The sequence below is a fragment of the Platichthys flesus genome, chromosome 9, assembly GCF_949316205.1.
Source record: "Platichthys flesus chromosome 9, fPlaFle2.1, whole genome shotgun sequence".
NCBI classification, from domain to species: domain Eukaryota; kingdom Metazoa; phylum Chordata; class Actinopteri; order Pleuronectiformes; family Pleuronectidae; genus Platichthys; species Platichthys flesus.
In genome coordinates, this window is record NC_084953.1 from 7,218,933 (window position 1) to 7,242,217 (window position 23,285).

Here is a 23,285-nt window from a genome sequence, read left to right on the forward strand (position 1 = left end):
CTACAGTGGAGCTATTTAGGGAGTTTTATTAGTACAAGGAAGAGAGACAAGGAAAGAAGAGTTGAACTAGGGGGTCAGGACGTGGCAGAAGACAAGGTGAAATAGCAGGAGTTACGTGATGAGTTGATTGAGCTGTGTGTGTGTGTGTGTGTGTGTGCGTGTGTGTGTGTGTGCGTGCATGTGTTGGTGTGTGTGAGTGTGTGTTACAATACAGAGGGTGTTGGCGTCTGGTGTCTGCAGGGCCAGATTAGTTCTGTTAGTGTCATGTTGTGAGATGAAGGGGCACGACATTTATATCTGTCTCACCAAGGAGGGTCACTCTGTGTGTGTGTGTTTGTTTGTGTGTGTGTGTGTGTGTTTGTTTGTTTGTGTGCGTGTGTGTGTGTGTGTGTGCTTGGCCAGTGGCTCTAAGATTTGGGGGATGTTGTCGGAAATGTCGGAAACGTCATCGCTCCTCAAGCCGTTTTCAAAAGGTGACGTTCTCTCTTCTCTCCTCTCTCTCTCTCAGATAAGCTGTTCGGAAAGCGGCTGCTGCAGGCTGGGAGACACATCATGTCTCATAAGTCTTGGATGAAGACGGTGCCCACTGAGAACTGTGACGTCCTCATGACATTTGCAGGTCAAGCCCTCCACACACAAACACTCACGACTGTTTCTCTATACATGTGAGGACACCCCTGGTCCTTACTTAACCTTAACCTTTACTTATCATACTTCCTTCCCGGACCATAAACTAAACCAGGGATTGCAGGGACTTCTGTTTATTCTTCTACATTTTGTAATGGTTGTTACAAGAATCAATAGTTAGAGGATACTGTTGACAGCAAAAAGGATAACTGCAACTTTAATATTGAGGATATTTGTTTTTTAATGCTGACACTGTGCCCACAGCATAGAGAACCCGACCCAGTCAGAGACCAGGGTTACAATATCATCCCTTAGCCACAGCTTTAACATGAGAGGACCCGGCTTGTGATCAGCTGGAATCAGTGAACCAGCTCAGACGGCAGAGAGGAAAAGTCAATGTCTAGTGTTTGTCAGTACGACACTTCGCCTCCAGCTGCCGCTCAGGAATGAGCAGTGGGAGGATGGAGCAGCTCCTGTGTACCATGATGTGTGGGTATGTTGGAAAATGTTATTTCTCTTCTTCGTTTCCGACCACAGACGCCACAGATGACCACACGCTACTATGGCTACTGAACCACATCCGGCTGGGAATCCCAGAGCTCATCATACAGATTCGACATCACAAGCGCACACGAGTCTACGCGTTCTTCGTCACTGCCACGTATGAAAAGTAAGAAATCTGCCCGTGACTCCCCTTCATCACAGTTTCTTTGTGCAAACCCTCAGAAATAATCCATTTTCAGTTACATAAGAGAGAAGCAGTGTATCCATATGTTAAGGAAGGTGGATTAAGTGAACTGATAAAATTGTTTAAACCTACATTTGACCAGAAATATAAAATAATTTGTTTTCTTATCTGTGAATTAGTGCATTTCACAATATTTGAATGTATTTCTCCACATGGGTAAAGATCTGCAGTCGGTCCACTAAACATGCCTGATGCTTTTCATCAAGATCCATGAGGTATTCTCTGAGAAACCAGGGAACATGTTGGAGAAGGCTCACAATGTTAAAGAAAGGGAAAATCTGGATCCACAACTAAATGGAATGGGTTCTTAGATTGGGTCCCGCCCCACCCCTTCACAAAATTCCATGGAAATGGGTTGAGAAGCTTTTCTCCTGTTATCTAACAAATGAACGCAGACAAAAACAAAACTTCCTTTGCGAAGGTAAAAATATTCCCACGCGATATAAAAAGACTCGACGGCTCCGTATCTATATTTAACTCTGCTGAACACAACCATTTCTGCTTTTCTCTCGTGACCCGCTACAGGTAGCTGCTGTTGAGGCCGTGTTTACTGTAGCTGTGTGAATTAATCACCCTGTCACTCCGGACACGACACAGACCAGAAGTTACAGCTGTAACTTTCCTCCTGAGAGACAGGAAATGAACGCACTGGCTACTGAATAATACAGCAGATCACTTCCTCCAGCAGTTTGAGCTTCAGTTATTTTTAGATGCTTCTGACGGAGTTGGGAAATTGAAGATTAAAATTATCCCTGTTGTTCTGCGCTACAGTAAAATGGTATATTAGTTTGTCATGGTTTTCATACATATATATAAAAATGTATAACTGCAGCTATAAGAAGCAGGGCAGTTTAGCTCCTGCACGGTGGATCATTAGTGAAGCTGCAGTGACGTCAGGTGTATCGGCTCCACTCCTCTGCTGCTGCATGGGCTGCAGGTTGTTTCCAGTGTTGCAGGAAGCCAGAGGCAGGTTAAATAGTGTGTTGATTGTATTCATTGTGATCACAACACACACACGTAGAGTCTTTCCAAAAGAAGATGCCCGGGGGAATCGTGCACAAGCGCAGGGTCGTTTGCATCTCAGCGTTGACTTTGGTGTATAAATACTGAGAAATCCAATCCAGCAGACGAGGGGCAGCACTCACTGTTCCCTATTACATTTCAGCACATGACAAATGTTGAGTCCTCTCTGCTGACTGTGCGTTTAACAATGAGACCGAACCATTCCCCGTGAGTGAAGCAGGAGTGGAGTGATGGCCAGAAGGAAAAGATAGGAGGAAATATACAGAAAATGAAAAAGAAGGGCAGAAGCAGATAGAATAAGTGAGAGGATGAGGGCAGAGAGGACAAAGGAAAGAGTGAGGGAGGTAACGTGGTGGGAGGAGAAAGTAAGAGAGAGAGAGTGAGAGACAGTCAGCCTTAAGAGAAATGCTCAAGGAAAAATTCTTTCAATCTCACTAAGTCTCCTTTCTCTCTCGCTCTCTCTCCTTCTCTCACTGACTATTTCTCCTTTCTCTCTCTCTCTCTCTCTCTCTCTCTCTCTCTCTCTCTCTCTCTCTCTCTCTCTCTCTCACTCACTCTCACACACACACACAAAAATCCACACACACACCTGCTGTCAGATGAGTTGACCTACATTTCATGTGATAGAAAAGTTACCACAGGAAGTATCCCGCCCTCTCACCTTGTATAACTGTTCCTGAAGCTCTGAGGCCTTTCCCTCCCTCTTTAGTCCACTTGCAGATGTTGATAAGTTAAAGGAAAAATATCATTCAAAAGCTTGGCAAAGATTATAGTAATGTGATATTTATCGTGATCATTATTTATATCAAATGTTTGAACATTTTAATCTCGAGATCTTACAGCTCCGCTATCTAATGTCTTTGAAGCAGCCGTGTAAATGTATGTTATTTTGCAATGTGGTTAACTTCTCTCCCCCCCGATGAATAGTGGCCAAATGTAGTCTGGTAGAAACTTTGTCTTTTAACTCGTCTGTATCTGAGAAGACATGCTGAGGGCTCCACGCAGGCATTTCACACTAAGTGCTTGTTCTGAAGGAGCTCAGTAACTAGTGAAGGAATCCTGCGTTGTTCTCATGCACCATCACAGCGAGAGACCTTTTTCAGAATGGCTCTATTTATTAATTAGAAAGCACAGTTGCAATCCATTACTCATTCCACAGCCATGACTGGGCAGTTTGCAGCCATTCTATTTTGCTGAGAGTCTACAACCGGATATATGTTTGTTGAATCGGCATAAACCTCCGAGTTCTGCTGTCTAAGCTCAGCTTTGTCCACATGCTGTGTTTTAATTGCGTCTCCGTATTAGGACGACTGTAAAAGGACGATAACGTTGGTGATCAAATAAGAGAGGGAGGATCTCATTAAGATTCCTGGCAGCAGAAGGAGCCACACACCTCTGAGAGGCCCTGCAGTTATTGGCTTAGATTACTAAACAGTTGGTTTAAACAGATACAGCCCGTTTTTTTGCCTCCTCAGACAAGGACATTGTCTGTAACAGCTGTGCACACTGAACACCAGTCAGGGGTGATGCAGAACCGTACACCTCACATTCCTGCTGCAATCCATCCAATTGCTGAGCTTGTCTCTCTGTCCGGCTCCGCCAAGTGCCTGGAGCTGCATGATGGATGGATGCTACTGGCTAAACTATTCATACATGTACATGTGAGGGAAAGAGAGAGAGAGAGGTGAGCTGTCGGCCTGTGGGGAACAGAGGGCGTGGTGCTGCATTATTACAAAGCTGCTGGGAAGGGCATAAGGAGAGGAGAAAGGGATGATGGGATGAAGAAGGGGAAGGGGGGGTCAATGAGAGAACTCATTGGCATGAAAGGATGGGAAGAGGGGGGATAAGAGGGATGGAGGAGAGAGGTGACAGGGAATGAGGGGGAGGGAGACATGAAAGAGGGGTGTTGGGACATCTATCGACATCTCTACCCCTCTATCTGTCTGTATATCTATCTATCTATCTATCTATCTCTCCATCTATCTATCTATCTATCTATCTACCATTGTTTTCTACGCAGAAGTGTATTTAGAAATGTGTTCATTTACACACAACATTACTGCATTTAACAATTATTAGAATGTTTTCGACAAACTAATTTATAATTTTTTATAAATTTATAAAGGAAATATCAGGTTTTCAAAGCTCTTCTTCAGCCACAGCAGGAGAAGAGCAATAACACAAGATATCAGATGTACCTTTTTTAATCCCCTGTAGGAGAAATCTTTTTAGTTATTATAATAAAAACTTAACCTGAAAATAATAAGTTTAAATAGAAATGTTTTATACAATAACAATATGCAAATAAAATTGTTATTCTATATATCAGCAATAAATACCTTAAATCCAGATTTCTATGTACATAAAGGTATATTTCAATGGTACGCAACCTTTTTTTAACATACATGTGCAATGTGTGCATATCAGTCACTTTCTGAAGCAAATGTTGTCAACACAAGTTGAACCGGGCGTTTAAGGATTGTGGTTTTTTCTTTGTGCTGCAGTTTGTTGCGAGGTGCTGATGAGATGGGACTGAGGAAAGGAGTGAAGTCCGAGTTCGGAGGAGGAACACGCAGCTTCTCCTGCGAGGAGGACTACATCTACGAGAACATCGAGAGCGAGCTGTGCTTCTTCACGTCACAGGTCAGAGTCGCCAACACGCGTATGAACATGTTCTGAAGATACCGTGCATGTCTGACTCCTCTCGTTCACTGCAGGAGAGGCAGAGCATCATTAAATACTGGCTGGAAAATCTACGTGCCAAACAAGGGGAGGTGCTTCACAATATCAACTTCCTGGAGGGCCAGCCAATCAGTAAGCTGCTTCTATCATCAGTGCAATGTTAGGAGAGATTTGGTGATGTTTGTCTTTTTTGAGACTGAGGGCTGTTCCCTGCTCGGCTTTGGAGATAATCCCTCAGTTGGTTTGGGTTTGAGGTCAGGAGGATCTCACAGTTTACTGCAGTTGATCATTTTATTTTCTACTCCTCTCTGATCTCTCTCGATTTCTGTCTTTTGTGCAAATCCAATTAATTTTTCCTCTTGCTCCTCTTATCCTCCGCAGTCCCGGAGCTGAGTGCACGAGGTGTGATCCAGCAGATGTTTCCTCTCCATGAGCAGAGGATCCTGGGTCAGCTGATGAAGTCCTGGGTCCAGGCTGTTTGTGAGAAACAACCTTTAGGTCAGAACCACAAAACATGAGCACAGACTGAGACAATCTAAAGCTTATACTAATCAGTTATTCCCAATTGTTTCATATCATATTTGATAAATTCACCATGAAGAAGTTACAAAGAGCCCAGACAATGTTTTGTGGTATCTCTGCGTCCTATTGGATGACAAACATGACCTGAAGCTTGTATAGATAAAAAATAACTTATAGTCACATGGAAGGAATGATGTCATCATAACATCTCTACAAAGTCAGAAAACGATATAAAGTGTAGTTTAATTATGCATGAACTTTTCCAACCAATAGCCATTAAAGACACTATATACAGTTTATTAGGATTAATCAATAATTTGTCCTCATATGGTAAAAATAACATGCTAATGTCTTGATGATAAAACAACTTTTTTACAAAGTTAAATATTTAGCATTGTCTGACTGGAGTATAAACAGCACACACAGCGTTTTTCTCTTTCTAACTTCTGTTCTTCCCTGTGTCTGTGCAGATGATATCTGTGACTACTTCGGGGTGAAGATCGCCATGTATTTTGCCTGGTTGGGTTTCTACACCACATCCATGTTGTATCCTGCCGTGATCGGCTTTGTGCTGTGGATGCTCACCGAGTCAGATCAGGTGAGTGGGAGATCCTGTCGTGGCCTAAAACATCTCTAATCACCAGCCGAATTTTTTTTTGTATAACCTGATCAGAGATTAAAGCATCTGTTTGTGTTTGTGGGGCTTTCAGACGAGCCGTGACATCTGCTGCGTGGTGTTTGCCCTGTTCAACGTCGTGTGGGCCACTCTGTTTCTGGAGCGGTGGAAGAGGAGGGGGGCCGAGCTGGCGTACAAGTGGGGAACTCTGGACTCGCCGTCTGAATCCCTGGAGGAACCAAGGCCTCAGTTCCGGGTGAGAGAAAGTAAAACCTTCCATCCTCATTTTCCTCCCCTCCTCTATATGAGGTCTGTTCACACTCTTTTTCTCTCTCTCTGCCTCTCTCTGTCTGCAGGGAGTCAAGCGCTGTAGTCCCATAACAGGATGTGAGGAGTTCTACTATCCTCCGTGGAGGAGGCGTGTATTCAGGTGGCTGGTCAGCCTGCCCATCTGTATCCTCTGTCTCTGTTTTGTCTTCCTGGTCATGCTCATCTGCTTTGAGCTGCAGGTCAGTCAGCTGTCAGCATCTGTTGCACACGTCTCCTGCTCGTCTGAACGTAGCACTCATACTTAAAACCTTTTTGAATTGCGTATTTTTGTGGCATGGACCCTGATAGTGAACTTCTCTTTCAAAGAGCTGAGAACCAACATGTGCTTGATGCATTTTTTCCTGGAGATGATGAACAAAAATCTGTGTCCCTGCAGGAATTTGTGATGGGGATCAAGGAAATGCCTCGGCTAGCTCGCTTCATCCCCAAAATAATGCTAGCCATCACTGTGACGGCATGTGACGAGGTGTACAGGAAAATCGCCTGCTGGCTCAACGACATGGGTGAGGATTAATAAAGATCTTTATTATTAAAGATAACGATGCTGTCTTTCTCTACTTGTATTTTTTCTAGTATATTAAATCGTTTATGATTCTTCAAGCGGTGCAAAAAGAGTTTATTCACTGTATCTTGTGTTTCAACAGAAAACTATAGACTCCAGAGTGCCTATGAGAAAAATCTCATCATCAAAATGGTTCTTGTGAGTGGCTTTTCATTACATAACATCTAAACCATATAATCTGAATATTTCCTTTCAAATATGACACCTGGCCTCTCTTTCTCTTGCAGTTTCAGTTTGTAAATTCTTATCTCAGCCTTTTTTACATTGGATTCTACCTCAAAGACATGGAGCGTCTGAAAGAGGTAAGAAACGTCTCTGTGGGTAAATCTCCAGACTCCCAACACGTGTTGTTGTAATCCCTCATTCTTAAAATCCTCTGCTCTCTTTGCTTCCATCCATTGATTCCCATAACCATCCATCCACACATCCATCCATTTGTGCGTCTGTGGAAGATGCTGCTGGTGTTGTCTCTGTTGAGGAGTCTGCAGCGGCAGGTCCGGGTTAACGTGCTGCCCTCCCTCCTCTTCAAGATCAAGATGTATATGGTCTCTGTCCCCTGGTTCTCCAGGGCTTTTCTCAGGTCCAAAGTACGAGCCTGTGTTCATCCTCAGGGTGGGAGATCAAAGGTCAAATCATGGGGGTCCCTTTGCATGGCACTTTTCAACCAGGAATGAATGGATGGATGAACCAGAAGCCCATTGTTTTCATTGTCTGGTGAAGGCTTGCTTTTAAACATTGATTTGTTTTCTATTGGCATTAATGGATTAATATTTACGTTTTAAAAGCTAAAATAAAATTCAGATTTGACGATATCACCTTCTCAAATATAATATGTGTAATTTTGAAACTTCCCAGGCAGCAGTGACACGTGGGCCCGGTTCATGCATTGATATTCTAATCTCAAAATAACTAAGTGTTAAATGAACTGGTGGACGACTGAGAACTCATACCACACCCACAACACACCCTCCCTCCATGAGACCACCTCACCTGCATAGATGGAACATTTTTAGAAATGTGTTTTCCTTCAACATTGGGTGATGTGGAGTGAAAGTGGATATCTTTATTTGTCTTTTCCTCTCAGGCAGTTAATTGTTTCATTACCACTCTCACACTTACATTTCTCACCCAGTCTTGACAGTTTCTGTTCCACTCTCAGCAGGAGTGACACTTCATTCATAAACGGATCATATCACCTGACTTCATTGTTTCTCATGTCGTAGTACCAGCTAATATACTGTACCCACTTCATACTATATATATTGAACACTACATTACCACAGAAGAATAAAAATAAGCAGACATGACTTTTCTCGTATTTTTGTAGTAGGTTCTCGCTGATGTTGTAAAATAAATGGAAAACAAAAGTAAAAATAACCTGGCTAAAAGACTGAACACAGAGAAAACCATCTGCTGTTGTCAGCTTGATTCAAACTCTGACATAGCTGAGCTGACTGTTCCAGTCGGAAGCAGCGGGAGCACACAATCTCCTTTTCTCTGTTTTCCGAGGTCTCCCATCATTGACTGAAATAACATTCTGTCCGTGTCCTTGACTGAGTTTCATTTTGGTTTGGTGTTTGCATCTTGTGCATCAGCATTATTCGACTTGGAGACGAGATGAAACAACAGTAGAGCCTTCATGACGCAGTTCATGACAATGTTCATCCTCTGGGTTTATGTTAACGGCTGAAGAGCAACTCACTGCTTGGTGTTGAGTGTTAAAGGATGGACCTGGTGTATAAGGACATTTTTATCTTTCCATTTCTATTAGCTTAATGTGTATTATTACTTAACCCGCTGGACAAATGGCAAAAAAAAACACACATCAACTTGTTAAAGCTTTATGAGATGTGATTTATTAAGCGGTCAAAGTAAAAATCAACCCAAAATTGTTTGAACAATCAGAGAAAGAAGTAGGAACAGAAGAATAAATCTTAATTTGTTTGCTTAAACTCTGACTTGGTGGAAAGATGTGATATCGGTCTGGAGAGAACTCATTGAATTTTTGTGCAGATACGGATCAGGGGGCAGATGTAGGATTTTACTTATCTTTTCAACATTTTATCGATTTCTCAGAAAATGATTTAAGCTACATTTAAATGAACCAGAGCTGGATTTTTATTTGGATCTGCACCAAATTGCAGATTTTTGTTCTCGTCAAGATCCATTAATTATTTTCTGAGAAATCAATGAAAAGTTTGAAAAACACCCGCGCAATGTTTAAGAAAGTGAGAAAAAAAGATTCCTTATCATGATCCGCATAACCCCAGTTGTAATAAACCAGAAGTATATTCTTAATTAAGAATATTGGTTCTAAAGTGTAGGATTTGCATTTGTTTGGTATGAGAGTTACTGAAAGGCTTCCAATGCTCATGTTCATCAGTGAAATATGCTTTCAGAGGTGTTGGACCAGAATAAGATGCTGTGATGTGGGTTTTTTCAAATATATTACACTTCTGGACACATCCCAAGGAATTCATGACATTTTAATGCTCTGGGAAGCGTTCAGCAGCAGGCCTCTGTCTTACGTGATTTGCTTGTGGATAGAGTCTGCATACATAAGTGTGTTAGGATTGATTTGTTGCATTAAGAGTGTGTCTCCCAGTGCCCCTCTCAGCCTGGGAGTCTATTCTCTCCCCGGTCTTTGTTCCTCTTGCATCCCGAGCAGTTTGCATTTTGTTTTCCAGGGAGGCATTTCTTTAAAATGTTCTGATTAGTCATGACTGTTTCTCTGCGTCCTTCTCAAGATGCTGGCCACTCTGCTCATCATACGCCAGTTCCTTCAAAACGTGAAGGAGGTGCTGCAGCCTTACCTGTATGAGCGCCACAAGCTGGGCGAGCTCTCACTGCGAGCCATGTGGGACCTGCTGCTCTCAGTGCTGCTGAAATATGCCCGGCTGGCCGCTGGGAAAGCCCAGGTCTCTCCCACTGACCAGCACATGCCGGGACCCGGACTGAGGGGCACGCGGCCTGGGGTGGGGCAGCCGGAGAGGAGGTCAGACTCACTACTTACATTACGTTTTACATAAAAATGGGTTCATTTTCTGAATTCAACATCTATATAAAATTAGCTGTATTTGTGTGAAATTAATCCTTTCGGAAAACAACCAATATGAGCCTCTCACAGACATAACCTTGCATCAATATTTATGTTTTCCGATGAGCATATACGATAAATACAAGCTGTCAGTATCCTGCAGAGAAGATGCATTTATATTTGATTTAATGGCAAATATATATATTTTTTTTATGTTGTATTATTCTAAATGTTTTACTCCAAAAATCCATATTGATGGGGCTTAGGACATATACATCCACATTTAAAGTATAAGTCACTGCAGACAGAGCTGCTTGTGTTCAAACTGACAGTTATGATTCACGCTGGATTAGACACTGAGCTTTTGACACACACGTTTTTGTTATTCTTCACACGTTTTGTCTGACGCCTGTTGGTCTCTTCGACTGCTCTCAGGGAGAAGAAGTGTTTGAACGGGGGGTGCGGGGTGCCCGATGAAGAGGAGGGAGGGGAGAGGGACGAGGCCGACAGTGGGAGGTTCAGCGAGGGAGAGACGGAGGAGGAAAGTCTGATCGACTGCGGTTTGAAGCTGAGGAAGGTCAGCTTCATAGAGAAGGTAAAATACACTGTGATAACGTAAATGTGACTTATAATGTTTTTTTTATGTATTTAATATAGTCTTTATTATTAATAGATTTTTTTGCTGATCTTTGATGATGATGCTCAGGTGGACAGAAGGCCCGTCTGCACTGGACCCCCCATGGACAACAGTTTTGTGGATGAAGGGAGCCCCACCATGGTGGAGAAGGGAATGGACCCGGCCTCTATGTTTGAAATGTGTGACGACGACGACGATAATGACATCCATGATGTGAAGGAGACTGGTGGGGGAGGGACAGGGGGGGCGGAGGGAGTTAATGCTGCGGCTGCTGCTGCTGCTGCTGCACTTCCCTCCGGCCCGGAGAGCAGCACGTCACTGCGACAGAGGAGAAGGGGCAGGAGCTCGGAGAGACCCGAGCCCAAAACGAAAAGGGAGTCGTGGATTGACCCCCCCGAAGAGAGGGAGAGCACCACGCTCACTCAGGCTGAGATGGAAAGCTGCATGCAGACTTATGCTGTAAGGAGGAAACACATTTGTCATTTTTCTTTTTGCAGTTCAAACAAACTCGCAAATCATTACTTATCATCATCGCTGCAACTTCTTTAGCAGACGCACAAGGTTAATTGAGTACAAGCCCGAAATCACTATGAGCACAGGGGACACACTCGGGATGTAGATCTACTTTTCTGTGACGTTCCCGGCAGCGAATTCTGTGTTTCATTATGATCAGATTATTTCTGTTGGAGTAGATTATTTGAAAAGCTGATTGACCCTTGTTTTCTAAATGTCTCATAACAGCAGCATGAGAGAAACCCTCAGACTGCCAAATTCATCTGAGCGGTTTTCTATGAAAGTTAGATCGCAGTTAGTTTCTCTGTAGATCAGTCACATTATGACTCCATAACATAATCAGAACAGATAGAAAACAGCTACTAGATGTTGTATAAGTGTAGAAAACTACCTTCTAATGGTGACCCGAGCTGTGGTGCAATGATCTCTTTTGTCCCTCCCAGGACACCTTCCAGGACTACCAGGAGATGTTTGTCCAGTTCGGCTACGTGGTGCTCTTCTCCTCAGCCTTCCCCCTGGCGGCCATGTGCGCGCTCATCAACAACATCATCGAGATCCGCAGCGATGCCTTCAAGCTCTGCACCGGCCTGCAGAGGCCGTTCGGCCTCCGAGTGGAGAGCATCGGCCAGTGGCAGGTGAGTGAAGGGTTGACATGAGCTCATGAGCTTTTTCTGCCAAACCTGAACATCAGCGGAATTTATTGTCACTCAAAGACAACTCGAAATATTGAACCTTGACTAATGTATGTAACAGTGGCATTGGATTTTATCAAGCACTAACTATTATCACCAAATTGCATATACAGTGCATGTATTTAGATCAACATGTATACAGACATTTTCTGCAAATTGCTCACAGTGAACACAGGCAACATATCTATTCTTATATTGTTGAAGGTTTAATATTTGTTACTGTTCAGTACTGAATAAAGATCCGCTCATTTAAAATCCTTATGTTGATTCACAAAATCCACATCATTATCCAAAACTGCACCATATTTCACTTTAGTCATAGATATTAACACTCTGCACTTTATTTTTTTTATAGAGATCTCTGCATTATCTCCTGATAAATTCCCTCACAATTTCAAACAGCCCGATCTCGCAATGTTTTCAAATTCATGGATTCGCCACTTAATGGAATCCACTCCAAAAATCAATGGCTTCTTGTTTGGCCCGCACTCCAACCCTTCCACTGAGTTCCAAGAAAATCAATTCTGGAGTTTCGGTGTAATCCTGCCAACAGTCGGACAAACAGCCACGAACCTGAACTCAATATAAAAGCTCCCTGTGTTCTCAGCAAAGTCGTTTTTTGAAAGAAACAACAAAGCTGCAACCTGCTCTCTTGTTTCATGCACAGACTGCAATGGAAGCCATGGGCCTGATCGCCATCATCGTGAACTGTTACCTGATTGGTCAGTGTGGTCAGCTGCAGCGTCTGTTCCCGTGGCTCAGCCCGGAGATGGCCATCATCTCCATCGTCATCCTCGAGGTTAGTTCCCGCTCGTCACTCAGAAGAACTCCGAGCTTTTTCAAACTTTACCTCTGGAACACTTCCAACACCCCCCCCCCTTTTCTAATGACCCAGCACAAGTCGTACACTAATCAGAGTATGGGCCAGATATTTTGTTCGCAAATCCATTTCCAACTTTATGTTTTCTTTTCTATCTGTAAAGACTTTGGACGATTCATTAAATGCTACAAATATTTTGAAAAGAATGTTAAGAGGAAGATGTGTTGGTTTGTCAAAAATATTCATACCCCATATGTTATATTCTGAACATAGACCATGTTTACTGATTGTCCATAACTGAGTATAAAGCTCCCTCCGTGTTTCTCCTGCTTCTTCAAACATGCTCTGGTTCACGTCGGCTCTATCAGCCGTGCACTCTGTGGCTCTATTTTTGGAAAAGGGTAAACAGCCTGCAGCTCTGTCTTGGCCTGGTAAAGGAGCCGGGCCGATCAGGAGGAGAATCTCACAGCCCAGTGTTTGTTGGGTGCTCTGTTTCTGACCCTGGCTGCACTGAATTAATGTCTTGTTTTTAAGTCTCTGCCTGTTTGTCTGCAGCACTTTGCCATTCTCCTGAAGTACATCATCCACGTGGCCATACCTGACATTCCTACGTGGGTCCGAGAGGAGATGGCTAAACTGGATTATCAGCGCAGGGAGGCCTTCAAGGTAAACGAGGAGACTCATTAATACAAATTTCCATTTAAGGGAGAAAAGGTTCAAGTTCAAGATCTTTTCAGGCAGATTGAAAAAGGCCTCAAAATATAACCTCGTGATTTTACTTTAATGTATTAAAACTAGAATAACACTCAGTAGAGAAAAAGTCTCAACAGTCCCCTGATGAAAACACATTTAAATTGACTAAATCCAGATTTTTATTTTTGTTTGCAGCAAATTGTAAACGATCATATACGTAGGAGATTTTTACAACAAATTATTCTCTGAGAAATCTATGAAAATGTTAAAACATTTCTGGATCTGCACCAAAACTGTATTGGTTCTTCCTTGGGTCATCCCTCACCCGTCCACAAAATGTCAGGCAAATCAGTAAATTAGTTTCTCATAATCCTGCTGACAATCAAATAAACTAATAAACAACTGTACAGACTCAAGATTTAGCAAAATCCATGCACGGATGAAAACATGCATTAAAAAGGAATCGTATGATTACCGACTTGACCTCTTTGTCATAAAACATAGTTTAACAATCCTTCCTCCAGGTTCGGTGGAAATCTGTAAAAATATTTTCTGTGTTATCATCCTGAGAAATAAACCAACAAACTGACACGGATGAAAACATCACCTCCTTGGCAGAAGCAGAAAACCTTCTGTTCTGCGACGCTGCACTTTTCTTTTTTGTTTCATTCTGCTGATACTTTAACAACAACACATTTGAGAAATACAATTTCTACGACATGGCAAAGAGACTAAGGTGTAGTTGTCCCCTGCAGTGCTAATGCTACAGTCAGGTATTTGTTTGATTGTTGGCACTGCAGTATTCTAAAGGTTTGCTGGGTTACTGCTGATTCCGATAAACATATCGTGGCGATGTTTCCCTTCCTCTGCAGAAGCACGAGCGACAGGCGCAGCAGCATTACCAGCAGCTGCAGAGGAGGAAGAGGGAGGAAGAGGAGAGGCAGAGGCAGGCGGAGCACGTGGCCCGGAGGGAGCGGGAGCGGGACGAGAGCAAGGGCGACTCCTCTGGGGATCACCACCATGACAAGAGTCACGGCAGCAAGTCGCGGGCCGGGGGTGGAGGAGGGGGGGGAGGCGGGGGGTCCGACAAACCCAAGAGGCCCAGCTCTCTGCTGGCCAACAACAACGTGATGAAGCTGAAGCAGATCATCCCGATGCAGGGCAAGTTCTCCTCGGCCGGCGCCCGCTCCCCGCAGTCACCCACCAGCAACGAGCCAAAGCTGCCTGGGTTCCTGAGCTTCAAGTTCCTCAAGTCACCTGAGAACAAGAAGGAAGTCGTGGCGTCTGCCGCCTCAGCCAACAACTCCACCGCAGCGGCATCGTCATCATCTTCATCACTAGGTAGCAGCTCTCAGGAGCGTTCTCAGTCACCCAGCAAAGCCTTCAACCCTGGGAAACTGTTCAACTTTGGGAAGTCCGAGGGAGGGGCGTGTGTGAACGGGGCGCCGCTGCCCAGACCCGGGGAGGGGGCCTCGGACAGACACATTTCCAGGTCTGACTTGAACGGCGTTCCAGACGAGATCCCCTCGCCCGGAGGGGAAGACTCTGAGAACGGACCTTCAACAGTCATGGACGGCTCTAAAGTTTAGTCGCTCCAGAGAGAACCAAACTCGTCTCAGCCGAGGAAGCGACGTGTTACCGGTGAGGAGGAGCCTGACCCACCTGCTGAATCCTCCTAGGTGGCGTGTAGACGTACCTGGAGCAGGGAGAGGAAACGATGAGATGATGACAGGTGACTGGTGTGTTGAGTTATTTGAGGGACAAAAAAAAACAGGCTTTGTGAGAAAGACGTTGCTACGATGACCTGATAAACACATATGAACACACACACACACACACACAATCCTTCACACCAACAGACAAACATACAACCACTTCCTTGTCTGCAATACATAAAGAAATGCATGAGCTGCGTTTCTTATATTTTCAAGCCTTTAAAGCAGAGAGCTGTGTTTCATGATTTTTCTTTTTCTAGTCAGAAATTGTAAGGATCTCTGCGTCTCCCACTCGGACATATCAGCTCGCTGCGGAGGAAATAGATTTAAAAACCGTGCTGTGAAAGGATCCACGATTGTACATGCGATTAACTACTGAGAGTGTTCTTTAGCCCTCACAACAGGAATGCTAGGGCCCCTCATGAGTGGGTACAAACAAAAAAGTAAAAGCAATACCAATCAGTGTTTTAATCATTCTTATCAATCATCACCCAAACCCTCCCTTTATGAACATCCCCGATAAATCACCAGCTTTATTTTCAAAGCAGAGGTGATGTCCTCCCTCACGTGGTCCCGGCCTGTGGCAGAGTCCGATTTGTTCCAAGAGAAAGAAGCTGAGCTGTCACATACCAGTGTTTCCCTCAAAAGACGGAGTGAAGGAAAGAGCAGAAAATAAATGATTAGAATAGTGCAGGGGATGGTGATTTTGCAAAAAACAAAAAAAAAGGAAACTTGAGCACAGAGGCCTGAGCGCTGTTCTCCATCCACGCCTGTAGAACATCTAGTAGACAGACGGAGAGCTCCATTCCACACACTCCAACCAGACTTGGCAAAACGAGCGAGTTCAAGAAACAACAACAACATTTGCACTAAACCTCGTGTAGAAGCAAACCTCTCTCCACCGGAGAGAGAGAGAGAGAGAGAGAGCGCTGACACCAGCCTGCCTCCTGACATTATGCAAAAGCTGGATTGTTTGTTCCCCTCCTCTCACCCGTCCCTGCTCTCAGCTACTATGGAACTTTCCTAAATATTCAGAAGAGGCTTTTAGAAAATAACAAAAAAAAAACAAACAAAAAAACAATAGCTGCTCTTATTTTATGTTGAGCTTTATCTTTTTTATACGCATCTTTTGCTGATGATGGGGATTTTCCTTTCTTTTTTTTTTAACCAAAGTGTTATTTCATTCGGATTATACTGTTATCACATCAAGTATTCTCTGTAAATTCTGTTCATCGTGCACTCCGGCGCCGTTTTTAAAATAGATAGAGTACGGAAGCCCATCATCGTCCACCATTCATTAACCGGTATTTCACTTCTTCAGTCTCCCCAGAAGGGGGCGCCACAGTGAACTGCTTCAGCACAAAAAGTCAACAGCGAATTGAAATGAGCGGTTAGTCATCAGACTTGTGTGGTCGCAGCAGGACTGTGAGAGGGAAACGAATCCCGGCGTCTGACACAGCAGCGAAGGAGTCAGTGGCCATCGCCCTCTGGGTTGAGACACAGTAACATTAACTATGCATTTCCACGCCGTCACCTCTGGCAATGATTTTGGCAATAACCGAGTTGTTGAAGACTATTACCCCCCCCAACCACCACCACCACCACCACCTGCAGCACCGCTTCCTTCTGTATCGCCCCGAGCCAGACTCTATGCATCTTTTTGTTTTTTTACCGTCCGGTAAGAGCCCTGCCAGCCCTGTCTCATATTTAATGTGTGGAAACAGTTGATCTCATCGGTCCACAGCTTTGTGTTGACAGAACCGACCCGTCCTCGGCGAGCTGACGACACCGAGCTTCAAACTGGCTTTTATGTTCCCTCGTTGCTTTCATAACTTTACAGTAAGCAAAGTCCGCCTCTTAGTCATGCGCCTAAATAGAATTCCGAAACGTACTTCCACAGAAAGACAAAAATATCTTGCTGACATTGAATGCAATAAGGAAATAGGACTTCTGTGTGGTCGCAGTGTCGTGTGACTGTAAATCTCCAGTGTGTTCTTTTTTATATCTGGAAGTTATTGTTCTCTGTACGTGTAAAATGAGAAGAGAACCTGCTGAAAGACATTTGATATCCCCGGTGTCTCTTAGCTTTGTTCTCACTGGAAAACTTCAGAACAGCAGCTGAGCTTAATTTCATCCAAACCTTTATTCTTGCAGCATCAGGGTCGAATAACTCCATGATGCAACCGAGTGGATTCATCATGGTTTGGATGTTTTTGTAGAGAGGACAAGCCGGTGTCCTGGTGGAGGCAACTGGAGCGAGAGGGCAAACATGAGGGTGTTTGCTGACTCCGGCAAATCGCTGGGGAGTTCAGATCAGGCCTGGATTTGTATCTGGTTCCTCCTCCATCAGGGAGAACTGGGCACAATTAACCAATTTTCATCCTAAAGTTCTTGTTTGCAGCAACAAATTTTGCATATTGTTTTAACAGAGGTCTTTAAATTAGCATGAATTGAAATGAAGTAACAATGTTGTGACTTGGGCCAAGCACAGGCTTCAGCTCAGACTCATCAGTCGTCTTTAATTCACTATCAAAGCAGCAGCTCTTGAAGGAATTTACTCTATCCACACTTTACAAGTCAAATCAGTGGGAAAGGAGTGAATTGAGTCAATGTTCTGTCTACTGGACGATGATAAGTGTCTGTGAACAGGTGAGAGTCTCACCACAGCTCCATTAAAGAAACCTGACCCTCAACCTCGACAGTAAAAGAGAAGTCATCTTTGTGGAAGCCTCACTCACTGAACATCACACGCTCTTCCAATGTACCACTGTACAAAACAAACCTTTTAAAGAAACATACTGGGAAATGGAACTATTTATTTCTTTTAATTTATTTTGTCATATTTTTGTAAGACCTGAAAAATAGTTAATAAAACTATTTCAAATGCATTGTATGTTTTCGTGACTCATTTCATTTTTCTCCCTCGAAGACAAACCTCAAGGTGAGGACATGTAGAAGGATTCCGGAGTTCTGACACATTTCAAAGTACCACACGACAAAGACAAACCCCAGTTTCAATCCAGTTTTATTTCGGCAAAGCTAAAAAGAGCACACGTCTTATCTAACACACATGAGATGGGGGCAAGGCCTGGGGTGGAGTAGTAGAACAGTCGATCAGAGCAGAAGCACAACACGGTTCTTCGCTTCAATAACAGATGGTGTATTTATACTGCAGGTAGGAAGATGACCGTCCACGCTGTCCGCCCACACTGCAGCATCAACCAATAAAAAGGAAAGGACGCTTTAATGGGACTCTGATGTGCGGTAGTAAGAAAAACTATTTTTAAAAGAAAAGAAAAAGCTTCATTCAGTCGTGTACAGTAAGACTGATGCAAAACTGAATCTCTGGAACAAGGCAGGATGGCGACAGCATTTGTCTGTGCATGCTCATTGTGCATTCTATGTCTGAAATTATAACGACACCTTCGACAACCCCCCCCGCCTCCACCCTCATCTTCATCGAAGCCAGTGCTCAGATTCAACCCGTGCGGGGCTGTCATACAGACGGGGCGAACAGAACAGCCATCCCCAGCAAAGAGAGTCTGAACCGCACTGACAGGTTGAAAGGCCTCGAGGCTAAAAACCTCCTGCAGTCACATGAGACAACACCACACCCCTGCTCCCCCCCCCCCACCCCACTCTCATTACTGGTCCACGGATAGGAAACCCAGCCATGAAAACATCAACATGCGAGAAGGGGGTCACGTCCGCTCGGCTCTCAACACTCACAGGGTGGGATTTTCTATTGTATCCACAGGTGTCATATTTTACAAAAAAATGCAGACACAAAAGATATTCCATCTGTTATAGGTAATTATTTACACACAATGTATTCTTTTTAATTTGTCATACATTACTTTACATATTCTTCTTCACTATCTGTGCTGTTGCCGAGTGTTGCAGCTGGAAACCCAACAACACAATAAACACTTTCATATCTGGATGTGACTTTTTCATCCTTAAACTGAAACCCAAGGCCTTTCTTACTCACTACCTTCGACTGGCCAGAAGGTGGTGCTAGATGTAAAAAATATTTCTCAGTCACAGCATAACATTTATCCCACAAAGCACAAGTCCCAGAATAGAACGACGATATGCATATTCACCATAAACACACATCTAAGGGAAACAGTTGCTTCTACTTTGTGCTGCTCTTCACAGTGCGTTCTTGGTTCTGTTGGTTTGGACAGTGTGGAGAAATGTGGCAATGCCCCCGTGTGGCCGCAGAGTGGGCAGTGAAACCGAGAGGGCGGGCACTGTGGCTGGCAGGAAGCTCGTTGCCGTACGTAAAAAATAAAAAGGTATCATAATAAAATTAAAACAGTAACAAAAAATGTTTTCGTTGCACTAATCAGTACAGACTCTCCAGGAGGCAGGAGGCTACACGAGTCATGTATGAGACTGATTTTTGGGGTTAAGTTTCATCTGTGAAGTCCATCGCTCATCCTAAATCTACTCCGACAACAATTTACTCAGCTCTCACACACACACATAGTACAACGCACAATAAACCCACAATCACAGCTCAGCATGCATACAAGCATTTACATTTATACCAGCACACACACAGGGAATAGCCAATATTACTTAACACCCGTATAAGGATCCCTCGCTGATGGTGGTTCTGTTCTGTCGATCTCTTCATGCACTCAAATCTTTACACCAGGAAAAGCTGCTTTGTTGGTAGGAATTCCCCTAATTCTTTGTGTGTGATTCTGGCATCCTGCCATAGTGTTCGGGTCGGATTATCCTTTGAATTTGTTGGTTTGTATTAGCTACACCCTGTGCACACAAACACACACACACACGTTCATTCACACATATATATACACACACACACACACATACACACACGCACATTTACGAGTCCTCATTCATCTCTTGGCTATCTGTCCTGGCGATCTTCCTTGGGGGGGCCGGGCTGTCTCCCTCACTTTGTTCCTGTTCCCTTTTCTTTGCTGCATTCTGTGTGACACAGAGAATCATACAGCAATCGGTAAATTCACAGTTTGTTTTTGTAATAATAATAAAAAACTACCAAACACCACAGATTATTCAAAGTAAGTTAAGACCGAATATTAAAAAGTTACTGCCGATAAATGGAGACTTAGGTTATAAACCTCTAAACCAGTTCACCAGCTCACCTTTTTGTCCCACTGCTGATGGAGGTAACGCAGGAGGATGTTGGTTTTCTCTGTTACAATAACTGTAGAGGAAACAGAGGAAAAAATTATTTTAAGCTGATTGTTCTCCACAAAACAATCATGGTATGGATTTGATAAACAGACATTCATTAAAAATACATCAGTGGTTCTAAATGAATTAAGTATCTATCAATCTCTAACCCACAGTGAAGCTAAAGTATCTTGATCACCTCCTAAAAATCCTATAAGTAAATATATAAGTACAAAATCCTGCCTCCTCTATGTTAGCCGACGGTACATTAGCCGAACTAAAAGGTCAAAGCACACGTTAAATAATTTTTTTCTCCAAGATGATATCTGTGATCATCGGTAGCTCATATCACACTGATGTTTGTTCAAGTGATCATTTATTTCTGGTAAGTTTAATGCAGTAACAACAGGTTGAAACGTCATGATTGACAGTGTTCTTATGTCGGTTAGTTTGGCTTCATTTTCTCTCTCTTAATATAAAGTCTAAGACATATCTGTCCATCTATCCAGGCTATTTACTGTGAGCTTGGTGCTTACTCTGTTCAGAGGGGTATTCACGTGTTGGCAGGTACACAGAAGGCCTTCGATTCTGTAAAACAGGTCAGTAAGAGGTTACAAAGTGCAGCTGTGAGTTCTTCTCAAGCAACGTTTTGTGTATTAACTTAAATAACAAAGCCAGTATCGTTTATTTGATGTGTCGGGAAATAAATATAAAGTTAAACGTATGATCCAAAGCAAATATTCAGTGGACCGAGTGACAGTCTAGTGAAATACATATCATCATAGGATACTCACTGATGCTTTACATACAGAGTCTGCGTGAAATCGGCTGAAGTTGCTCTTATTGTAGACAGGAAGTCCCTTCAAGAAATCCGCCTGTGGGGGGGAGAGAGCGGTTTGATTAGTGTCTTTTTCTTCCATCAGGCAGTTTATGAGAATCTCAACAAGGTGGCAAGTCTCCGGTCATGTGACCTGTGACCTGCACACAGATTAACACCTGTAACAAACAGACTGCTGCCATCCACCTGTGGCAGTGCACATGAACAGTGTGTGTGTACGAGTGTGTGAGAGAGAGGAGGTGTCTAGTACATGTGATTGACAGGTGGAGGTGCCCCTGTTAATGTGGATGGAGGATAACCGGCTCGGTTCTGCTGGGCGTTCCCTCATCCCAGAGACCCCTGCTGGACACGGGGCCCGGCGGCTCTGCCCCTAACCGACAGCCGGCGACAGGAGGTGGCGATGCCCGATGAACTGCACGACGAGCGGCTTCAGATGAGCGGGTCCGAGCCCAGCGGAGACAGATGCCGGCTCGGCCTCGGTACATGCATGTCACACAGGAGGAGCAGGTGTGGCTAGCAGCTAGCTCGCACTTAGCACGTTCGCTGTTCCTACATGATCCAACAGCAGCTGGGAGACATGGTGTGTGTGTTTGTGTGTTATGCAAACCTTCTCCATGATGCCTCCAGGAACGTCGAACCACCGACTCGTGGGCTGTGTCTGTTGTCGTGATGGCAGAGGCGGTGTGTTACAGTTAGCCGCGCTAGCTTCGCGGCTAGCTCACCAATCAGCCTTTCCTGCCGGCTCCTCCTGGCGCACAAGGGCGACGAGCTTCCGTCACACGTTGTCGTTTCCCTCCTCGATCCACGTGTCCGGGAGAATAACGGATCAGACAACGAGGAAGATGAGGAAGAGGATGTCAGCACATGAGTTTAGCAGAGCTGCTTCCACAGGACTCCTGCAGCTAGCATGGTGGTAGCTTCCGCAGCACCGCCCCGAAGGCGCCCATTGGCCTAGGCTGGTGTCCACGTGACGGCAGCTCAACCAGACAGCCAATCAGCGAAGAGACAGACAAGCTGGGTGAATAACTAGGTGATCTGCTCTGCACATGAGGAGCTCCATCACACCGTTTTTCAAGTGCTCTGCTCTATTCTGTTCTGATTTATTATATTCTATGCTATTCTATTTCATCAGGTTCTATTCCATTCTCTTCTATTCTATTCTATTCTCCTCTATTCTTGTTGAGTCTAGTATATTCTCTTCTCTTCTTTTCTCTTCTCTTCTCTTCTCTTCTCTTCTCTTCTAGTCTTAATTTTATTCCAACTGTACAAGAGTACAACCCCCAAAATGATTGAGGCCTTGTGGTCTACTCTGCCTTTGTATTTGTTTGGTTTTCAGAAGTACACAATGACACGTCCTGTAATTTGACTTGGCTCGGTGGCCCATCTGGTGACTTTATGAGAGGTTTTGTGTGTGAGTGGATAAACCAGGTCATCTTGTGAAAGAGAACAACAGTCCTGGAAATTCCCTGTACGTGACAAGAATCAAGCTGTTTGCTTTAAACCTGGAGATTCACCAACATTCAAAAAATATAAGAATATCATTGCATTAGCTAAATGAAATGTAATGTAATGTAACGTATAATGTAATGTAATGCATTAATGACCAATGACCAATTAAAAACTCTCCAGAATCCATATAAAGTAGCAATTATTGTTGATTCTATTACGTTCAAGTACTTCATATGTGCAATGCAGGCTTCATGTTTCTGCAGCTAAGTTGTGTAAGTTGTATACTGGACCAGGACCTGCGTCAAAACTTTATAAATCATGCTGTATATAACTCACCAGAAACTTTCTTAGATTTCAGGTACACACAATCATAAAGATACATTCCCCTTTCACCAGATGGGGCTGAAAATCATCTTTGTCCTGTTAATATATGAAAGTCAAACAACAACAAGCTGAACACAGAGTGGAAGGACCGATACATGATCAAATTTTAAATATTGGGTTCATCATCTGATTTGGGCGAGAGAAAGATTTTTTATTTCATGTGTGTGTAAAGGTTGTCTTTGTCATGCAGCAGCAGGGGGCAGCTGCGGCTTCACACACACA

General features: G+C 43.8%; 2 protein-coding genes across 3 annotated transcripts in view; one reads left to right on the forward strand and one right to left on the reverse strand.

The window, feature by feature from the left end:
- ano8b (anoctamin 8b) overlaps nt 1-18,105 on the forward strand; it is a 36,400-nt gene extending 18,295 nt beyond the window's left edge. The window contains exons 2-20 of the mRNA XM_062395494.1: nt 509-619; nt 1,165-1,297; nt 4,903-5,041; nt 5,116-5,212; nt 5,462-5,578; nt 6,073-6,200; nt 6,313-6,474; nt 6,575-6,727; nt 6,925-7,051; nt 7,193-7,248; nt 7,338-7,412; nt 7,563-7,697; nt 9,858-10,105; nt 10,583-10,742; nt 10,854-11,243; nt 11,741-11,932; nt 12,657-12,788; nt 13,365-13,475; nt 14,375-18,105. Coding sequence (XP_062251478.1) covers nt 509-619; nt 1,165-1,297; nt 4,903-5,041; nt 5,116-5,212; nt 5,462-5,578; nt 6,073-6,200; nt 6,313-6,474; nt 6,575-6,727; nt 6,925-7,051; nt 7,193-7,248; nt 7,338-7,412; nt 7,563-7,697; nt 9,858-10,105; nt 10,583-10,742; nt 10,854-11,243; nt 11,741-11,932; nt 12,657-12,788; nt 13,365-13,475; nt 14,375-15,091 — 3,383 coding nt within the window. The 3' untranslated portion in view covers nt 15,092-18,105. The remainder of the gene's footprint in view (nt 1-508; nt 620-1,164; nt 1,298-4,902; nt 5,042-5,115; nt 5,213-5,461; nt 5,579-6,072; nt 6,201-6,312; nt 6,475-6,574; nt 6,728-6,924; nt 7,052-7,192; nt 7,249-7,337; nt 7,413-7,562; nt 7,698-9,857; nt 10,106-10,582; nt 10,743-10,853; nt 11,244-11,740; nt 11,933-12,656; nt 12,789-13,364; nt 13,476-14,374) is intronic.
- Nucleotides 18,106-18,856: 751 nt separating this feature from the next.
- Nucleotides 18,857-22,775, reverse strand: dda1 (DET1 and DDB1 associated 1). Of its 2 annotated transcripts, none has more exons than XM_062395497.1 (5): nt 21,838-22,775; nt 21,202-21,267; nt 20,929-20,980; nt 20,362-20,423; nt 18,857-20,182 (listed from the first exon to the last, which is right to left on the reverse strand). In XM_062395497.1, exons 1-5 carry the CDS (start codon nt 21,844-21,846, stop codon nt 20,078-20,080), a joined length of 294 nt encoding a protein of 97 aa, XP_062251481.1. In that variant the 5' UTR covers nt 21,847-22,775; the 3' UTR covers nt 18,857-20,077. The 2 variants fall into 2 exon arrangements, with proteins under 2 accessions (XP_062251481.1, XP_062251479.1); XM_062395495.1 differs by having other exon boundaries at nt 21,187-21,267; nt 21,838-22,424.
- Nucleotides 22,776-23,285: the final 510 nt, after the last annotated feature.

Coding starts and splice junctions, on each gene's coding strand:
- dda1 (XM_062395495.1), bottom strand. Junction 20,424..20,928: donor TGAATACCCCTCTGAACAGA/GTAAGCACCAAG, acceptor TTTCCTCTACAG/TTATTGTAACAGAGAAAACC. Junction 20,183..20,361: donor ATCAGCAGTGGGACAAAAAG/GTGAGCTGGTGA, acceptor TGTGTCACACAG/AATGCAGCAAAGAAAAGGGA.